Source organism: Erpetoichthys calabaricus, chromosome 9 (genome assembly GCF_900747795.2).
Source record: "Erpetoichthys calabaricus chromosome 9, fErpCal1.3, whole genome shotgun sequence".
NCBI lineage: Eukaryota > Metazoa > Chordata > Cladistia > Polypteriformes > Polypteridae > Erpetoichthys > Erpetoichthys calabaricus.
In genome coordinates, this window is record NC_041402.2 from 79,215,402 (window position 1) to 79,228,197 (window position 12,796).

At 34.1% G+C, this 12,796-nt stretch overlaps 1 protein-coding gene across 2 annotated transcripts in view; it reads left to right on the forward strand.

Moving 5' to 3' along the window:
- Positions 1 to 12,796, forward strand: part of LOC114657851 (polyamine-modulated factor 1-binding protein 1) — a 417,512-nt gene that overhangs the window by 247,732 nt on the left and 156,984 nt on the right. For both annotated transcript variants that reach the window (XM_028809793.2, XM_051932060.1), the window contains exons 9-11: positions 4,323 to 4,400; positions 7,654 to 7,737; positions 9,514 to 9,660. In XM_028809793.2, the coding sequence (XP_028665626.1) occupies positions 4,323 to 4,400; positions 7,654 to 7,737; positions 9,514 to 9,660 (309 nt within the window). The remainder of the gene's footprint in view (positions 1 to 4,322; positions 4,401 to 7,653; positions 7,738 to 9,513; positions 9,661 to 12,796) is intronic.

Sequence of the window (12,796 nt, forward strand, 5' to 3'; positions counted from 1 at the left end):
GGTTTCCAATTGAATTCATTTCCAAACAAAGTTTGCTATCTTTATCAAACCCACCAGATTTTAAGAATGGAGACTGCTGACAGTTAAACATCGTGCCTCATCTAGTTTGCTCCCAAACACTCATCTCACCCTATCCATACTGTGTATATATATATATATATATATATATATATATATATATATATATATATATATATAGTATATATATATATATATATATATATATATAGTATATAGATAATATTTTGTGGCTTCCTTTGTGTAAGACATAATGAGGGGTGCCTTTTGGGTCTAGAGACCTACCCACATTGTTGGACATCCCAATGTCAGTATCTATGGGCTGCTTAATTGTAGTGCTGATATTTGTCTGTTGTTATTCTTACTTCACAAGGGCTTATGAAAGCCAATTTTTTTTCCCACAAAACCCTACCACTAACTGACAAAATGCTTGGGTACCTATCGTCAGTTTATATCCATATAAAAGCCTGTGAGACGCCTCATTTCTTCTTAATCCAAGCCTTCTCTTTCTCACAGTGTCTGCTTTTGAAACTCGTGACTCTGATGCCCTGAAACATTCTTTTTAGCTCCATCCATGAAACTCTGCTGAGTGTAATGCTTAAATCACCCTTGTAGCCATGTCTTTTCCAATTCTATTGTGGATTTCTTTTTACTACATTTTGGGATTTGATCCTTGGACTCTAGGCAGCAGTGTTAAGAACTGTTCCAGCATGCTGTCTATTTAAAAAGATTGAATTTTTGGAAAGGCGAGATAATAGATATGCACACATTTCCCATGTAGTTTTTATTTTATTTTATTTATTCACATTAAGGAAACCAGCAGTATTAACAAAATAACACTAGATTGGAAGGTGCTATCCTTGAGCACGAGAAAGGTGCTATATAAATAAAATCTATTGTTATTATTTTTTATTATTATTATTATTATTAAAGTAACAAGTCATAATCTTCCAAATACTTGTCCAAATTCATAGTGTTTATTAATAATGCTTCTATATGATGATGTCATGCTTTTCTTTCCAGCTTCCATTTGGAGATATTTACAGAAGCTACTAAGATGCAAGGTAGAGGTACCTTGCCTAGTTATAGATATTCTACAAGAACAGTAGATGGGGTAAAACTGGAGTTTATATGATACTATTAACTTTTACATTATATTTCATGTATACATTAACAAAACATAAAGAATAAAAGAGAAATATGTTATGGATTAAGTGCTGCTCAGTGCTGCAAAAAAGAGGAAAAAACCCTAGACTAATGAAAAAAAAGGACGGGATGAATATGTTCTAATTTCATAATCCCCTACTAAATGAGGCATTGGGCATTCTGTGCAATATCATAGTCAAAGTCTTGTAGTGTTGCAAAAGCTCTGCTGATATGCAGAATTTGAAAGATTATTAAAAGATATTTATCAAACCTTTACATACTCGAAGTGTAACATGTTGAACAAATGATCACATCATCCTTAACTATCATTAAAAATAATCAGTGTCCATGTAATCAGGCCAGTAGATGTCATGCAACTGGAAAGTTCAGTGTGATGCAAAGGTTTGTAATGTTTAGACCTTTCTATTTTATATTTTTTTTCACTAAGCAATGAAAAAATTCTGCAATACTATATGTCCCAGGAGACAGACAGTAACAGTTTCAGGTAGCATCTGGCACAAAGTAAAAGTACTGTTTTAGGTCACTTTTTAATTTATTTATTATTTATAATATTTTTGTCTTAAATTAAAAGTTAAAAGCATGACACACTGCATTTGTAAATGGTGGTCCTTTTGTAAGTAAACTTAATAATGAATAATGTATTACCTGATCTACACCATCAGCAAGCAAACACAAACAGAAGTGTCATAAGAGCACAGAAAATGTTTTAACCGACATTTTAATTTTTGGGGACTTAAATACATTAAAACTGAATTCTCAGACCTGTGTTTATGATTTATTTTGGAAATTTTATTACGTTTCTGCATCATTTCCTTATTGCTGGCGATTTCCCGCAAGTAATCATTTCTGCAGGCATGTATTATCATTGCACCGTTTAAAATGCACAAGAGCCTTTAGGGTATATGGAGGAGATGCACTCTGTTATTAAACTGTCGCTTAAATTGTTATTTATTGGAGTTGTGCATTTTTTTTTATTGGATGTGCTCAGTATTTCCAGTAAAAGAATATTTAAATCCATTTTATTCTATTTCATTGTATTTCATGTTTGGAAAAGGAAGGCTGTTTAATTCAAAGTTCCAAACAGGGTTTGCTTAGTAGCACTTAGCCCACCTAGAATGTGTGCTTTGGTCTCATTTTGTGTCACCTTACTGCAAATGTAATGGTAACCTCACTCTAGGAAAGTGACATCTTATTACACGACTAGAAAAGCAATTATGAAAAAAATATTTACCATCTTTTAAAAATGTTCATTTTATTGTTTTTTCCATATGTAATATTAACTCTGGAACTCAAGAGGATGACCTTGTAGGCACCTCTCCAATTCTGGAATAATGCCATGGAGCTCAAAAGTATAAACAATAGTTTTGCTTATTACATATTTTAAAAATGATACATTGAATACATAAAGAAGAGCCCAAGTACCTCAATAATAAGATACATCCAGACATGTCCCAAATGTAAATCTACATACCTTTGCTTCTGAGCACCTGTCTCTTTGGTGGCAGACTCTTCCACTGGCAGGTACCATTATCAGCCATTATTCTCCCTCTGTATGTCTCATGACTCTGGGTTTTTCCTCCCACCAGTGAGCCTTTGCCTCTGACTTAATCGCCATGTTATGGACACTTCTGACCAAGCTCCAGCATCACTTTCAAAATCAAAGGTGGCCATTCTTTTGCTTCAAGGACATCAAGGCAGAATTCCCCACATAACCCTCTGTTGGATGTACATCAGTGAGCCCTTATTAGAACTTAAAGGACCCAAGGATTCAGTGCAGCTTACCAGCTATTAACTCCAGTAAAGCTGCAACAAGGTGAGGGACTGTAGGCTGCCCCAGTGTTTACAGGAGAATAATCGTTTTCTGCCATTCCACCTCACCCTTGAAGTGACAACATCCCTACCAGCCTTTCATTGCCTCAAAGGTAGAGTACTTCAGGGCCTGGTGGCAGTGCCACTGTCATAGAGTTTTGCACCATATCCAACAGAGTGGGGTTTCTTCTCTCCATTAGGACTTTGCTGGGCCATGACACATTCTATGTCTACTTTTTTACCTGGTAATGCCTTGCCAGTCAGCCAAATCATTGCTCTGCATTTAATTGTTGCTCTGTCATTGTACAACAAATTTGATTTCAATTAAATGTGAAATAATAAAAAAATTAGTGCTTTTTTCAGCCATAGCATAAGTATTTAAAACTTGCTGGTCTGTCTGTGTATTTAACTATATTTGCATTCATAAGAAAAAAACTTAAGTATTTGCATTTAAGTAAAAATTTAATCCAGAGTATATGGCATGCATTTAAAAGTGCCAAGTGGTAAGAGTGTTGTAAGAAGTTTGGATTATGGGCACGGGGAGAAATTTTGTACGTGTGAAAACGAGCGGCTCAATTGTCATATTTATAAGAAGTTTTTCCCTCTTTTGTTTTAATTGTTGGTTAAGTGTACAGTATGAGTACATTGTGGATTTGCTTTGGATCTGCTGCCATTCATGCCTTTTAAACAACTGTCAAAAAGCATGGCACTTAGGGCATTCATTGATATTTTATTGTAACTAGTTATATTGAAATTTTTCATAAAAGAGAGAAGTATTTCTCATAAAAGAGGACCTTACATTGTATCCTAATTACCTATTTTTGACCTTAAAAAATAACAAAAAAATATTTTTAAAAATAGCATCCTTTCCAAACCAAGGACAACAGGACTTTATATGAAGATCAATCAATCCCAGCTGAACTTTGTGTGGGGCAATGCAGTAAATTTTAAATAATAGATCTAATTAATTTTGCATCAAGATGCTACTGACCTCAGTATTCTTGCAGTTGGGTAAAGTATGTTGGAAAATATATGGATGGTGTATTCATTTTAAAATAGGAGTCTTATTACTCAAGTTGTATTATATCATATTTTGAGTTGCAGTGGTGTGTGTGTATATATATATATATATATATATATATATATATATATATATATATACTGTATATATAAAAGCCTTTAATAATTTACCCACACAAACTGAAATAAACATTGAGCTGATAGTGAGGCCACAGTTAACTAGAAAAGAAATTACAATATTATTTTCGACTTGTTCACAAGTTACAATAACATTCACTGCAACGCTGTTGTTATATTTTATTTTACAGGTTAATGATGGTCAGTCTTCTTGCATTCAGGATATCCAGTTGACTCCATACCAAGGGACAGAAATGCTTAAATCTGAGGTATGATGTACACTGGCACTATGTACTACATGACAAATGACTTCCATGATTTTTACAAGCACAATATTACAAATTACTTATTTGAATGACTAATTTATGAGCTCTTCCAGTCAGCCACATGTTTTATTGTTTTATACAGCTCCTTTCAAAAGAAATGTTGTAAACATTGGTTCATCTTCTGTTTTCAACTCATGTAAAACAGCGTAAAGCTTTATTCCCAGCTAATTCAGATTATTCTTATTGAATGATCAGCCTCACAAAATATTCAATCCATATCAAAGTACATCAAAGATATTCATACCAGTATTTTTGTTTATTGTCAGGGAATTATATGACAATCTCTCCCAGGTCACACATTTTGCACTATGATAATGATGGTGGTCCATTGCTGACCCAAGACATCTTGATTATAAGGGCCCACAGAAGCAGCCAGATGTCAAGCCCAAAACTGCCAAAATGCCTTGCCCACATAATTCTTAAATGTATCAAATTATTTATCTAATTATTTATTTAATAACATTAAATAATTTAGTAAAAAAAAATTCTTCAAAAAAGAAAAATAATCTTCTCACTTCTCACTACAAAAAAGAAATTTGAGTCTTTATAAACAAACTGAAAGAACACAAAGAACTGAACAAAATAACAATATTGCAAATGGAATTGTTCTGTGCTAGTAATCAACATCTAAAATTCAAGATCCTAAATACAAAACTATAGATCAAAAACCAGAAAATCCAAAACAATGGCAAGGCAAAGACTGCAAACCTTGACAAAAATGGAAAACAAATAAGGGGAGCCGAAGAGCACAGTAACTAAAGCAGACTAATGTCACAGTGCCACAATATAAAATGTACATAAACCCGAAGCAAGATAATGGGCAAAAATACAGAAACAAGAAAATGACAAAATAAGAAAGGATGAAACTAAAATTCTAACAAGGTCAAATTAAGTCTTTCTTTCAGAGTTGGGCGGAATAATTGTTGGATTTGTTCACAGAAGTTGATAAAAACAATTTTAGATTGATCTCCTAAAGGGGCTAAACCAGATTCAGAATCAAATGTATGCATTTGGCCAAGCACAAGTCCTTAGCAAAGGCTTTACTTTATTTTTTTGGATGCAGAGATCCATAATGGATGTGTTCATTGAAAATAAGCACAGAAGAGAGTGGCAATGTGATATCATCAAAATAATAGTAAACATATAAACATTCATGAATAAAAAATATAAAAAGATGAACATTTGTTGTAAAGGTATTCCTGACATGTGGACTGAATGGTCAACTTTTATTTGTAAGACTCCTTTTTATACAAAATGTTTCCATTCAGAAAACATGCTCAATTTGATTTTTAAAGCTCACAATACTCACTCATAATTAACAATGTTACATTTTTCTGTTGAAATGAGTTGTAATAGCACAACACCTTATAATTGCTCTGTAACTAACTACACATTCTCCTTTTCAAATAATTTATAACCATTTTGATTTGGACAGAAGAAAGGTCAAAAGCTCCTTTCATTACTAACATAGAATAAGAGATACTTTAGAATTTTCCTCTAACATTTATGTGCATATGTCCCGCTGCAAGATTGGATGATATGGTGAGTGATGCATTTATGTATTGTTGTGTTGCCAATATTAAATCATTGAATCAGCAGTTAGTGTAAATTATAATATACATTTTGGATATGTTCAATAAATAGGTCTGTGTGTACCATATTAGTATCCTAAAAGTCATTTTGACAGTTAATGTGGAAAACAAAACTGATTCCTATAGAACACTACCTTGAAATGGATTCAGCATGATGGATACCAATACAGTCACCCCAATAAAATGGATTTATCATATGTGTATTTTAAAATGTCATACTGATGAAAAACCTCAACCTGTTGATTTTTTTTTTTGTATTTTGTGAGTAACATCCGTTGATATTTTTTATGAACTTTCTTATTCCAAATGTTAATTCACAGCAGGCTGAAGCTTACTTACACTGGCAGCATAGTATGGAAGATAAAAACAGATACTGGATGTGGTCCCAGTCCATCACAGGGCACAGTCACACAAAAGCACATACACATCGACAAACGCTTCCTCATATGGAACCAATTTTGAGTAACCACTTAAACTTAAACACATCTTTGAAAAGAGAGGATGACTGACAAAAGCCTATGCAGAAGCAGGGATAGTGCAAACTTTGTCATGATTCTGGTGCAGTAGCACTGACCAGCATATGACATGCTGCTTCACATTGTAACAGCGAAGTTAAGGTTGTGAATGTATTCATTCCTTAATGTGTTGCATAATACTGAGTTTAGAATTTATGATGAATATGACTTTGTATGGAATGTATTATATTATGCTTCTTGTAGAGTTCTTTTAAACATGTCACTTAGAGGTATAAATAATCTACCCAATAATGTAATGAGCAAGTAACACAAATGTCTTTGTATTTTAAAATGTACTTCTGAACAAAAATGCAAACCTTCTAAAAGTTAAGTTCTGACACCTCTCAAGCACAGATCTTTTGTGATGTATGACTAAAGCAACAATCAGTAAATCTATACTGTTTAATTAGCTTTAGTTTAAGTTAACAGTATATTTTTAAGTGGAAGTTAACTGTTGCTAAATGTTTTATATTGCAATTGATTGCTTAATGGTAGCCTGACAGAGGGCAACTTGCTACTTAGTGCTTCAGCTGACTGTATACAACCCTTAAAAATCCATAGTATCTTGAAAGTCAGTAGCAAATGTAACATAGAATTACCCCAATGTGTTGTTCAGTATAAAAAATCGTCTTCGACACTATGTTCAGTGTATGTGCATGTGTTTCAGTGTGACTCCATCAGAGCCTGTGATATTTAGCAAGCAGATCAATACAAGGCTAAATGGTAATGACCAGTTCCCTATTCAGTGTTGGGGGTCTAGGGAGAATGGGACTTGCCAATAAGTCTCCAACCAAACCCCCCCTTCCCCCACCCCCCCCCCCCCCCCCCCAACACACACACTGCTGTAATACAGAGCAGCAGACACAGTCCTGCAGCTTGGCTAGTTAGCTTTAAAAACTGGATCAATAACTTTAGTCTTGTCTTGCTAATTGCTCATTGGTTGACATTGGTGGTGGCTCTGTTAGTATTTAATACTGTAGAAGTCTATTTTTTTGCCTCTCATTTTCTCTTATCTCATTATTTACTCTTGTCTATCGTTCTTCTACATGCTGAATGTGAAAAAAACCAACATAAATGGATTAAACATAGCTGGCACGGCGGGATGCTACCATCGAGAATCTTCGGAGAGATGTACTTCTGTCTCACCAGGCCCGGGACATCCTCTCTGCTGAGGTAAACAAGAAGGGCAATTACTTTTAATGTATCCAAAATTGTTTTTTTCATTCTTTTTTTTTTTTATTGATATATGTATTATAAATTATTCCCATGACATATTGAATAAACTACAAAAAATTAATAATATGCAAAAGAATTTTGGTACTCATGTTTTTGGCTATTTATGCACCTACAGGGATATGAATGACAAAAATTGTTTTAAAAATGATAATTTTCTGTTAAGGGTAACATGCTGGTTTTCTTATTCCATGTCTTTGTTTCCAGGTATCTACTGTTAGTTTTATTTTTCATTTCTGATGTGCCAATGACCTGGTTTAAATTAACTATTGATCTGTATAGCACCAGAGTTACTAGAGTTTAAACAAAACACTGAGTTTCTCTTTATTTTTGTTTATTTTTCTCATCCTGTATTATATTAGAAGGCATATATGTATCACATATTTTTTTTAATTTAGAAATTTGGCTTTTGCCTATTGTTTATTAGGGCAGTCGCTTTATTTTTCAGCTAGAGTGTGCTAATGTCATGATTTAAATGAAGTATTGATCAGTTTAGGAGGGAGAATAGCAAGAGAGGGAGAGGAGGCAGTGAGAAATAGTGAGAAAAAGAAAAGAAAGAAAGAAAGACAGACATTGTGGTGTTAGACTGGATCTCAAACAGCCAGCGGATTCTGTTGAAAATGCAAGAGAATAAAGAAGATTCATTTGATAAATTTTACCCTTATAATTTGTGTATTCCAAATTTGATGGATTATTATTATTTTTTTTTTTTTTGCTTTTTGCTCCTGGTAATGGAATCTTTAGTGGAACAATATTTATGTCAAAATGGATTACTTACTTGGGTTTTCATTTTTGGAACTGTTCTATGTATAATCTGCACATGGACTACATCATTTTGGCCTTCGTCTTGAATCAATATGGTATTTTCTTTTTAAATTTTAAATGAAGCTCAGAGACTGAAGATATTGGATGGTCTGTTAATGACCGACACTCAACTTTGGCATTTGCCAATACCCTCCATGGTATTAAAATAAGTAAACAGTTTGTGGGAATCAATAGCTATATTTGTATTTCAGTAGCTGGATGTCCCAAGATAGGGGAATAAATCCAAGGACAGATCCAGACATCTGAATGTTTTTATTTTCTACCTGTTATTTTATTAATAACTACTATTTAAAAAGTGAGTAGCTCATATGAATATGATAATTAAGGTCTTGTCGGGAATACTGTGATATATGAGGTTGACATCAGAGCTAGTACATTATATTAAACAGTACTTGGCATATCTTTAATGACCCTATGGCGCTGGATGTACTTAGTCTTCTGGAGTGTTACATTTATAGGTTGTCGTTGTAAATATATTCTTATGAATAAATTGATTTTTCTATGCTTATAAATGCTTTATTAAACTCCACCTGACATTTGGGAATTCTGTATTGGTTTGTCAGCTGTAGGGTGGTACTTTATGAAGTAATGTATAATTTCTGAGAACCAAAATAATATCTCTTAATAATTAATTTCATTGATTTTTTTTTTTTTTTCTTGCAGTGACGTTTCAGTAGGTGAGGTTTATTATGTAGTTGTGTAACCAAATGTTCAAGTTAAGGCTTTTCTTTGTGGCTGCAACAGTTGGAACGAAATACTAAAGACGGTCAGCTTTCTATAGGCATTTTAGCTGTAAAGAAGAGGCTACAGTTAAGTTGTAGTAAAATGCTTTTGTTAGGCTGATTGATTTTCACTTCCTCTGTGCACTGTGCTGTTCTTGCGGTTCGATAGCTGGATGTCCAGGAGCAAAGAATCTCTCAGCTACAGACAGACCTCCAAGAGAAGCAGGCAGAGCTACTGAACAGCCAAGCTCGAACTCATCAGCTACAGCAAGATCTGCACACCACAAGGCACCAGTATGAAGAAATCCACATCCAAGTAAGTGTCTCTGTGGTCAAAGGCTTAAGCTAAGTTAGGGCCATATTGCTGTCTGCTTTTTGTGACTACACTATAGAGCAATACAAGGGTGTTTATTCATTTTGAAAAGACTCTCCTTTAAGCAGGTAATATAAGAATGAAAATATGGAGAAGATAAGAAAGGAAAGAATATTTTCAAGGCACCTTTAAACTGTCTGAAAAAATATTGCAGCTATTTCTCTTTAGATAAGTGTATGTTGCTTATGTTTCAAGTACTGAATATCTCCATTTTGTTTTATTGGCCAATGTTTTTACTGTAAAAATAAGTGTGTTTTCCGAGTCAGAGTGCATTACAATATTAAGTACCATTTTTAGATGTTCATCTTTAGAATTTTTCACATTACCTCATTTGTGTATAAATGCTAAGGATAAAAATCCTTTGTATGTCTGACTAGTACTGTGTTAAAGGTGAGACACTGATTTGTGTAATAAGTATAATATGATATACATTAATAAATCAATCAGGAAATTTTTGTATTTTCAGAATGTGTGCAGTTTTTCAAGGATGTAATTGTGATTACCAGAAAGCCATTGTAAAGAGGGGTGTTATCATGTTTATGCTATAGCATATAGCATTGCTATTTATTTGTATACTGAGGAAATATTTTTGTTTTTGAAATTGCAAGATCAAAGAAATCAGAAATATAATTATACTTGCATTCAATTAACCTAAATTATATATGCATGTACACATTCTATTGACACAAATATATTTTAATGTTAATTTTGCATTGATGTAAAAATTAATTAAGATATAAAATTCAGAATGTTAATTTGTTTTTCTGGAGTGTCTTCCCTTCTAATTATAAAATGGATAGATGAAGCAAGATGTAAAGTAGCACACTTTTTCAGCATAATTCAAGTTGTTAAACTCCATTGTACAGTTCTCTGGTGATGATGGCTGACCTAATACAGCTAAACAATCTGGCTGAAATGTGAAGAAAGCAATTTTTTCCAAACGAAATGACTGCCATTTTCTGTACTTCCTAAAAGTGCTAGCTGTTTGCTGTATTGAAGTGTGAGCAAAGCAAAAAAAAACATGGCAAGGGACATTTCTTGTTACTGTTTTATGACCAGCAGGGCTTTAACCTGTCAGATTGTCTTTTTAATCATATAGTGCAAGTGTTTCCATCTGAAGCCCTAGAAGGAAGCCATAAGTACTTCATTGAGTCATTACTTTTCACACATCGTGGTTCTGCATGCGTGTACACTTTATCTTTGTGTATGTGCAGTTCATCCAGTAGAAATGACTCTGCAAGTTTTACTCAAAAGTAAAACTATTTTTGGTACTCAACTGTAAAAAATGCTGAGAAAAGAGATATGTTTACATAGACCCCTAGGTTTATCGTTTGTGTAATATACACATATTTTGTAAAATGTAAGTTTTTAGTTTGCATTATATCAGTATATCACACTTGGGCATCAAAATATATGTGTAAAGAAAGCTATTTTAAAATAAAAATACACAATTCGATGAACTTAATAAACTGACTACTGTACCTGAAAGTAACTGTAGCGCCACTAGCACTTGTGTTTCCATTGTAGACCTGTAAATGGATGATTAGTATTTTATTTGCTCTAAGACAGTGTTGCAGGTGAATTGGTTTTACATGTTTGTTGATGTGGGTGTGATGATGATCAGTCCAGCATGCTAAACCATTGTGCGCTGCTGTAATGGCATTTTTCTTTTTCATTGCTTGGCAACAATCAATTGTCAGGTGATGTCAATTTTACTAACTTTATTTCATATTTAAAAGAGTGATGTCATGATGCTAGAAACTTAGCTGTCATCTTGTTGAGCATAAAATTAATCAATGCTCTTATAGTGTGCCAGGCCTTTCCTTCATTGTTTATCAACTTTCGTTTTAGTCTCATTCTTAACAACTTGTTCCTGTTTGTTTGTGAAACTACCTGATTAATCTGTTATTCTGTTTTATTCCAGGTTTATGCAAATGAGGTACAGAGCAAAATTATCCAGACCCTCAGATCTTTCAGTTTAGTCTCAGTTTCAAGTTTATTGTTTAGTGCACAGTATAGTCATATTCTTACTTGCATATCTCCTACCAACTGGTGACAGTAATATGCTAACAGTCGCTGACAATGAATACATCACATTATTTGCAAGGGAAAGGCGGATCAGGTACACTCTGCAGTTGTTAGCAAGAGAAGCTGTTCAGTAGCCTTATGAGCAGAGAATAAAAACTCTCACTGAATTCCGTGGTGTCCCTGCCAATGACCCTATATACGAGGGGGTACCCAAAAATAACCGGAATTTTGTTGTTGTTAGGTTGGTACTTGTAGTACGTGGTTGGGCCGCTAGGGCAATCTAGTTACACTCCTCACAAGTCAGTCTGCCAAGTGCCATCAGTCTGGAAGGTTGTGCTTGTGTTCAGTGAATTTTTTTGTAAAAGTAGGTTCCACAACAGTGTGAGAAGGAAACACCCTGATTTGTGGGAGTTGGGCGATTGGTTCTTTCATCATGACAACGCTCCATCTCACACTGCTCTCAGCATTCGCCAATTTTTAGCAAGAAACGGTATGACAACCCTGAACCACCCACCCTACTCACCGGATTTAGCTCCGTGTGATTTCTTTTTGTTCCCTCGGATGAAAAAAGATTTGAAAGGAAGGCGTTTTGCTGACGTCGAAGAGGTAAAACAAGAAACAACCAGAGCAATAATGGGCATTACTTCAGATGAATTTAAAAAATGTTTCGAACAATGGAACAAACGGTTAGATAAGTGTATTTCCGCCAATGGAGAGTACTTTGAAGGAGACTAATTGTAGTTTGTACAGAAAATTAAATTAAACACGTTTTAAAAATATTTCCGGTTATTTTTGGGTCCCCCCTCGTATACTGTTTGTTAGAGTGGAGGCAGGAGAACAGTGTTGGTGTAGGGTGGTCAAATTCTTTAATAGTACTGTTTATATTTCTAAAGCAGAATGTGCTACATATGTTAGGAAATCTATAAACTTGTAATGATCAGAGGCAAATGAATGGCCAAGAGATGAAATAATAACTAAAGGAAAAAGCAGCATCGTGGTCAAAGGACAGGCTGGGGTTAACCCTAACCCTAATACCAGAGAACCAACCAAG